Consider the following 9,227-nt stretch of genomic DNA (forward strand, 5'->3'; position numbering starts at 1 on the left):
CTTCACTGCATTCTCAAGTACTGACCTGTAGTCCAAGCTATGAATCTCTCGTCCCTCAGCTTCACCAAACTGAACCTTATTCCAAAATTAGGGTTTTTCACTGCGGATGTATTTACACTCTTCTGTCCGGATTATTCATTACTCAAGTTAATAATGCAACAAGTCAAAATAATCACTATGCAACACATAGTTATGACTGATGTAGTGCAATCACATGAAGTCAACACAGAATATCATGTTAAAGGCCATTAAGGATGTTCTCAGACATATTAGGACGAACAAAATGTGTTTGTGATGGCTATAATGGAGCATAGAATGTATCACGTTACATTTTCTGTCAACACATTAAAGAATTCAATACAATGTAAATTATTTAATTTTATTTTATGCATTTTCTCCATCACTCAACAGAATATCCAATACCTTCTTTAAACTAGCGTGATGAGGATTATGTGGACAATGTCTTTAAGAACACAATGTAAACATCGGTTGAGGATGTTTTTTTACTCTTATTTCCTGTTGTAGCAAAGAAAGACAGAGCAGAAAGAAAGTCAATATATATTTTAGTGTGTTGAGGTGGAACAAAGTGAGCCTCTTAAATCAGATAACAAGGCGTGAATAATAAAGGGGTCATACAGACGCGAGACCAATTAAAGTTTAAAAAAAAAATACATTCTTTAACCTTCCAGAGGCTTGGCATTGCACATCCCACTGAATTCCCTGACAGAGAAACCTGAACACAGCAGCCTCAACCAGAAACGCTTCGAGTGCCAGTGTGCACATGTCGGTCTTCCAATGCCAAATAACATGTTACTGTGATTATTGTGATGCTCAAGTTTGACACACACAAGTGATTTATAGTTAAAATTCAAGTGTGCATTCTGAGCACTAAAGTTTGTTTTGCTTTCCCTTGCATTAATAAAATAATACCATCACAAAAAGGAGCTTCAATTTGGTGCCGATCGTTGGGTTAAGGACAGATTTATTCCTGTATATGCGTGTGTCTTCTCTCAAATTGATTAATACACTGTGGAATCCTGCAAGGAAAAATGATTGAATTCAGCATCAATAAAGAAGGAGGGATGATGTACTTGTGTATTTTTAGAGTTAAAATATGCATAATCCTTTATGCCTGGCTTTTTAAGCATCCGCAGCTATTGAGAGAGGAAGAGGCAGCTGTCAATGGGATCTTTGTGCGCTCTGCGTTCTTTGTGAGCAGGCAGGTAAGTGTATTAACACGCATGTGTTTAAAAGCTTAAATCCAGAGACATGAACGGTCATTCGCTGCCTGGAGCATCTCTTCACCAAATGTAATGAAATATTTAGACATATTTGTTTCCGCATAGAAGATTAGTGAACATGTACCCACAACGTGTGAAGATTTTATGCGAGCAGGCAGAATTGGGTGACTTGACAGAGGTAATGAGGATGAATTTAAACTCACTTTTTTTTCTTTTTTTTTTTAAATCACTATTAAATGCAGCAGAATGGAAGACTGCAAATAGATTTAACCTAACAGTTTCAGACTGATTCAGGACCAGCATTGGTCCTCTGGAGCCAGCCTAGTAAACAAAAACCACTCCCTCCAAAATCATCCACACGTTTTACACTTTCAGCTAACTTCTATAAACCAAGATGTCTCCTCCAATATTGAGTACTACTCAGATTTGATGTCCCTGCTTCGTTTATGAAGCTGATGAAAGTCCTCATCCAAATCAACCGAATAACTGAAGATATCGCAACTATGTGTTCAATTCACAACTCTTTAAATGTCAAAAGGTAGAACATTTAATGGACCATGTAAATCAAACTATTTCTTCACAAGTCTAACATAGATTCATTATCTGAAAGGTTTTCTTGAAATGGTCAATTTGAATCAAAATATCTTTATTATTTTTCCATCTTTGTATATGTTGAAGATTAGAAAGTTAATTTTCTAAATCTAAGATTAAATGACAAAAAATAACTTCATTTTTTATGACAGGAAAACATTGAATATTGTAAAATATATTAACATACGGGTCTACGGCTGAAAATATTTTTTTAATTAATGTGAAATGTTTAAAGAAAATAAATCATATTTAATTCAAAAGTGGAAATAATTAAGGATTTGTAGAATGTCTCCTTTAGTTTCCTGAGCCGTGTAAACTCGCAACATGAGTTTTATAATGTCTTATGATGACTCATAATGTGCAGGAAGAATTACAAACCTGACAGACATCAATACGCATAAACACATATTCACACTGCGTATAGATGCACATAAGCATTGACCATCAATTTGTGATTCTGCGGCAAGACATTCCTCCAGAAAATCTGTCATCACGTCACTATTGAAGCAGCATCTTGACGAGTGTAACAGTTTTGTGCATCACTGGAAGGGAGAGGACTTAAAAGCTGAGAATCTCTGATATCGATTGACTTACAATGTTGTTTAACCCTTTATTTACCGGACAGGGAACAAGATAGCACATTTGTTTGTCTTCTTCTTGAGCTTAGATATTGTTGACGTTACTTTGACTTCTAAGTAATGTGTACTAATCAATAGTAATTAGGTGATGAGAGCTTGCAGTAAAGGTTTATAGGTAGCCATTTCTATTCTCTCATCTGTTGCACTGAAGCCGGACGATGCTTGTGTACAGCCAGTTGAGAAATGTCATCATACATCATGAGTATTTAAAAAAAAATCAAAATATATATCATCATCCCACTTAAACACCATTATTATCACAAACATAGAACATTTGTTTGTGACCCACAAAGAAAAGAAAATATTTGACAAAATTTGGCAGAAGCATCTGAAAACCTGTTTTTTGTTACTGTTGTCTCTTAACATCCGTTCAAAATACTCAATTCCTCACATATAACTGTGTATATATATATATATATATATATATATATATATATATATATATAAGATCTTTGCCATGTTCATTTTTCTATTTTGAGTCATGTCAGTAAAGAAAGTCCAGAAAAACTAAACCTAGAAAGACAGCATATCTTGACTTTGTGCTAACAACTTTTCCAACAAGACAACAACTTTTTCGTTAAAACAATAATAACATTGTTGTTTTATCATCTCCAGACAACAACAAGAACACTAAACCCTTGTGTCGTCTTTGGGTCATGGTGACCCAGTCCCCGAAAACCAATGTGTTTGTGGTATCCCTAGTATTGTCTCTGGGTCAAGGTGAACGACCTCCCTGGCTGACAGAAATACATATGCAGTGCTGGAGGTCATTGATTTGTTTTGCACAAGGGTTAAGGAAGAAGATGATACATTTGAAAAAGATTAAATCAAGGGCAAAAGAGACACCTTGAACATGTTAGAGGTTAAATACTGACTTCAACTGACTTTGACAATTATCATTCGGAGGTGTTCATGTATTTCATCAAAAAAAATTGTATGTCGTTTTCTTCACTAACATTTTTGAAACAGACTGTGTTCTGTTGAATTGTTGAGTGAAATTCTTAACAAAACCTGGTATTCTAGGAGACTTGTAGGATCAAGATTGATTAAGCTAGATGTGGCGAATGAGATAGTCAAGTTTAGATTTTTGATCTTTCCAGGGGCCTCACAAACGCACAAATTCTGGTTGAAACTCAGTTTTTTTCTATTTGTAGTCCAGTGTGACTAGTTATAACCGTTCAACCTCCTCGTCTGTCCACACTTGCATGAGTATGGCGCTCTAGATTCTTTATGCCCATGAGCTCTGAATCCAGCCTGCATATCGAGCTGCACTGGTAACCAGGTTTAGCGAGCAATGCTTGCAAAAATCCCAGCTAATACAAGCTCCCGATCGCCAGCGATTTGCGCAAATGGCTGACCAACCATTTAAGTTACAGAAGTGCTGCTGAAAACTTGCTTAGTAATTTTTGCTGTCAGCATTTTACCATTGTCACATGCACACAGCAGTAAATGTGATTACTGGTCATAATGAGCTTTCTCTTGGATGACAATAACACAGTAGTCACTGAAACAATCTTTCCATTGTGTTCTGCTTAATCATGTGACGTATTGCCTACACCTCGGACATGTGGCCGGCACAGAGCAAACAAAGAAATGTCACAGACAGACACATCTTAATCTATGGAGAGGATTCGATATAAGAACATGTGCTTGTGGTATTGAAAGGATCACAAGGAAGCGCTGAAAATCATGGTAACGTGAATATCACGGACCACGACCCACATGCTTTTATGACATTTAAAAATAGCCTTTTATCAATTTAGACTAGATAAAAGAATACATTTGGTACACCTTCAATTAAATAATGTTGGTGTTCCTTCTGCCTCACAAGAAGACATTTTTATTTATGATCAGTGTTTTGGAGTGAAACTTTAAAAAGATAAAGTTGTGCGTACCTCTGTGCGAGTGGAAGACGGGTTTTACTGCAGTATCACTTTTACGATGTTGACACCTAAATGTTGCTATGCACATAAACACAGCCAGTAAAAGTGTCGACTAACAAATACAAGAGGTTGCAAAGTTTCTCATGCTGATTACAACAACAGCAGCAGCGAATATTTCACAGCAACATTCAGACAAATACTCTTCTACAACATTAAATCGATGGCAGGAAGTTGTGCGTCAGCCACCGTCAACAACGATGAGTAGACAATGAGTATTGAGCAAATGGTCAAAGTATTAATTTTTAAGTTCATAATCCTTGAATGGTTTGGCTTGTAAAAACACATTTTTAGGAAGACAATATACAATTTATCCATCAGTTCCCATCAACAATAACTCAACTAATTTTCATTGCAGCTTTGCAAGACTTGAGTTTTCTGATGTCTCTGAAACAGCTTTTTCATTCATCGCTTAACTTTTTTTTCCAAAATTTCATGACAAGACAGTTGGATAGGTTTCACCACATGTGGCTTAGTGGATTAAACTTTGTCTCATTAACGTATATATATTTATACTATTTAATATATGTTTTGCTTGCACAAATGACCAAATAGCTTTTGCATTTCATGTCATCGAGACTTGTGAGAGTAGATCAAGTGAATACGAAGTCTCTTCAGAAACCATTTAAACTCATGACTGAAGACACTGCTCCAACATCACTATCTTCCCCTCACTCACGAAAACAACCCCTCGACACTCGAACTACCTAGGATTCAGACAGATTTATCTTAAGTCCAAAATAAAAACTACTGTCTGATTATAACTTTATGGCTCCATCTTGCAACTTGATGCAGGTCTAATCACTCAATCAGTTAATAGCGACAGCAGCAAACTCTTATATAATTGGCACAGGAAATCTCCAGCGGTTGGCATTAATCATTCCTGAAAACCCACACCTTCACTACGTGAATTATCCACCTCACACCTTCCTCCATCGCCACATGATGCATCTTGTTATGTAACAGATCCGAATGCTCCGGTCTGAATCTTTCCGTGTGCAGGCGAAGTGAACAAGTCGACTCACGTTTTCAGCCGAGATGCGGATAAATCACAGGCAAGTGAAAGTAGCTGACTGAAGGCCAAGTGATGCGCAGACGGGTAATCCTCTCGAGTAAGATGGGGCCTCTAGCGGGCCTTCGATAGCCCCCCTCCCTCCCTCAGCAACCCCCTTGCCCCCCCTTCACAGACCTCCTATCCCGGAACAGAAAAGCCATCTGGTGTTTGTTCGAGACATGCAGGATGTGCCGTGTGTGTGTGTGTGTCAGGAATTATGCTGGTGTGAGTGTTTATATGTGTCATTAGGTGTGTTTGTGTTCCCGTATTGTGAAACTGAACAAACCCAAGGAACACAAGTATAGATGACTTCATGTTCTCAGACCAGGTGTGTCGCAAGCTAGTGAGCGTCAGCGTGAATCACTCACAATGGCCTTGTGTGAGGAAGGTGTTCATTCACTTGCGGGGCTACTCATTGCTTTGCTAGCCTAATAAATTGCACAGTGGAATATTTTGATAGCACAAACTTGATTCCTGGTGTGGGGAACTTAGCTTTTGCCATGCACCAAGACATTTCTACAATCTAGGAAGTTATTTTTATTGATTTTATTAAATTCTGTGGTTTTTTTTTAAGTCAAGTAACATAAGCTCTTTGGTTGAATTATGCGCCGTCTGACTGATTTTGTCGTTAATAATCTTTCAACCTATCAGGAACTCCAACTCAGACCAGATTTTGAAATGAGTCCTTAAAACCCACGTGTTCAAAAATGCCTACTCATGATTTGTCTTCTGTACCTTTTTGTAAAGCATCTTCGTGTGTACCATTGCTAAATAATATGATGTTTGTTATTAATCATATTCACATGGCAGCACAAAATTATTGCATGTGCCGGTTCAAAGCTCTGACTTTAATTTACAACAACTTGGTGCCAAGTCACACCAAATGCGGTCTTGTTGCACAGGCTAGCGTAGTAGTAGTCATTTGTCTAGAGTAAAGTGGGCCAATCTCTTGGGATGTCTTGTTGTTTTACATTTTCAAGTGCAGAGAGAGACTGTGTTTTCACTGCGATGCATCTTTAAAGTGATAGTTCACCCAAAATGTTAACGTCACTCTTTTTCTACTCAACCTCATGGTGACTAAGGGTTGGGATTGAGTAATCTGTACCATTTTAGAATTAAAGGCAATAATGTATATCAATTTCAATGACGTGAATGCCGCTCCGTGGTCTTTTGTCTGTGTCTTCATCCAAAAAGACACCTAAAAACATCCATATATCTCAGTGGTGCTTGTCTCTAATGTAATCTTGTATTGATGCCTGGATGAGAGAAATTGTTTGGAGATTTTTTTTTGTATTTTAAGCAAGTGTTTGCATTGTAGACAGTAGACAATGCAAGCTCTGGAAACACTTGAAATATTTACACCTACTATTTCCTGTTTTTAATCGCTTTTTATTATTTAAACTTCTGCTTCAAACAAGCTTAAAATATAGAATTATTTAAGTTTCCTGTAACAATTCCTCTCGTTATGGCTTAAATACAAGATGGACATTACAGACGAGCACCGCAGAGAATTAAGGATTTTTTTGGGACGAAGATGAAGACGACAACAACTGAAGGTCATTTGCCTCATTCAAATGGGTATACATTATTATTAATTTAACTCTAAAAAGGAACTGGTTACTCTGAAGATATCCCAGCTCTTAGTCAATGTGAGGGCTAGTAGGAAGTGAGTGAAGCCTTATTTTTTGGTGAACTAACAGCTGGATTTAGCGGCATGTAACATTTAGCTCTGTCAGGATGTGACCAGTGATCTTCGCCTCGGTTAGAGTCTGCGCACCATTGACCTCTGGGAAAAAAGCTGAACCAGAGAACACTCAAGGACTCCTTCATTCCTCACGCCATTTAACTCTGCATTTGGGGGCAGTAGAGAGGAGTGTGGGTGTTGAAGAAGATGACCCAAGTCTATGTTTATCCTTTGTATTCTGATAGATCAAAACCCTTTGTTCATGTTCTTTGCGCTTTGTTCTTCTGTCCGTTGCTTTGATGTGACCATTTCAAAGGGATAAATAATGTCATATCTATCTATCTAGATTTAAAAACATAATGCTATTAAATAACACCTCCACTTATGACTTTCTCTGTTGATGCTGGTGTCTTTAGTGACATAAACCTTTTCTTGTTTGTTTTTGTAAATGATGACAACAGCTTTTGGACCTATAAACTCAAGCCACCGCCACACACTCCAGTATTTTGGGTTTTTAAATCGCTAAATATTACATAATGGGATTTATGAGTTTACGGAAATATATTAACAGGGTTGTTTTACGCAAGCGTTAGCAAATTTAACCAGGATGACGCACAGAAATCATTGTTGTGTAAACGATATTAAAATTAAACCACAACAGACTGAATTTTTTTGGTTATCCTGTTTGACAGTCTCTCCAGAGTACTGTGAGCAAGAGCTTTGTACATTGTACCATAACTTGGTGGTATTCTTATACGCATTTACACGCAATCAAGATGCACTTCGTCATAAATGTTCAGTAACAACCGAACATTGACTTCCATTATCAAGCGGGACTCCATCATCAACATCCAAATAAGTCAAGTGGCCATTTTGTCAACTGACCAGAGGAGTTCTGGTTTTGATAAGATAGGAAGGGAAAGAACCGACTGGTGGTTGAAAAATGAGCAGACTCATCCCCCAGATGAAATGACACTCAAACCTCAAAGAGTGTCAGCATCTGACAGATGAAGAACTCCTCCAGAGGACAGTCAGTCATGGAAAGTATGATCCAATAACAATAGCAGGTTCACTACTGCAGGTCAGGCGGTGGTAAGAGGGGTTCATCTTAGACTTAATATGACATTAACCCAGTTGAGGACAGCTGTCCTCGGGGCATCTGCATTTTGTGAGCAGCCTAACCCACTTCTACCTGTAAGGTCCCAGCGTTAATGGAGTGAAAAGACAGAAGGACTTACACAACAGTGCCCACGCGAGGAGGAGCGCACCGGCTGCCATCGTGGGGTCCACCTCCAATATTCCTGCTCGGATCTTCGAGTCAAATCCACTGCTCCCTTGGATGCTTGTTTCGACCGGTGTCCTCCGGCGTGTGTCCTCCTCGGTCTGTGGCCGTGTGCGTGGACGCTGACCCAGCCCACTCTCCCCCCTTCACACCCGAGACTGCGGGGCTCCCTGTGAGAGTGATGTCGTGAAAACGCAAGAACGGTGGAATCCACAAATTTTGGGTTTTTTTTTCTGGGGGAGCCGATCTGTGGAGTCCTGGCTCGATCCCTCACCGCAGACCCACCAGACACGGTGATCAATCTCTCCCACGATCACGCCGCAGCTCCGAGGGGCGGCGCTCCGCTCAAGAAGGCACGGCTTTGTGCTCCAACTGAATAAATCTTATTCATAAATATCCTCGCGCTTCAGAGCGCCAGGCGTGACACGCGCACGGCTTTCTCAACGTGGAATCCTTTTTCTCACCCGCCGCACCTGACCCCCGGTCCTGAAGCCAAAGCAAAAGTCCGAGGTTCCGTCTCCCCGAGCTTCCTGTCCGCCCGAGCACTTTGTTCACTTTGAAAACTTCGCAGCGGGAGGATGGCAGCGCCCACCCCCGCGAGGAGGCCCCGCCCCCTGCCGCCGTGGGAGAGTCCGCCGCACGGCGAGCGTCTCTTTGAGATGTAGGCCACTGAAGTGGGTTAAAAGAAACGATGTTCTTAATTAGAATTTTTAACAGTCGCCGGGAAGACAATGACGCACATTTTGCTCGTCTTTATATTGCCAACCAAATATTGAAATGGTCTGTATGAAGATGAC

At 39.5% G+C, this 9,227-nt stretch overlaps 1 protein-coding gene across 1 annotated transcript in view; it reads right to left on the minus strand.

Annotated features, from left to right (window-relative positions):
• The window catches only part of igsf3 (immunoglobulin superfamily, member 3), an 85,155-nt gene extending 76,194 nt beyond the window's left edge, over positions 1-8,961 (minus strand). The window contains exon 1 of the mRNA XM_087804862.1: positions 8,387-8,961. Within this exon, the coding sequence (XP_087660988.1) occupies positions 8,387-8,426 (40 nt within the window). The 5' untranslated portion in view covers positions 8,427-8,961. The remainder of the gene's footprint in view (positions 1-8,386) is intronic.
• Between the last annotated feature and the right edge of the window lie 266 nt (positions 8,962-9,227).

This window comes from Callionymus lyra, chromosome 12 (assembly GCF_982586985.1).
Source record: "Callionymus lyra chromosome 12, fCalLyr1.hap1.1, whole genome shotgun sequence".
Lineage (NCBI taxonomy): Eukaryota > Metazoa > Chordata > Actinopteri > Syngnathiformes > Callionymidae > Callionymus > Callionymus lyra.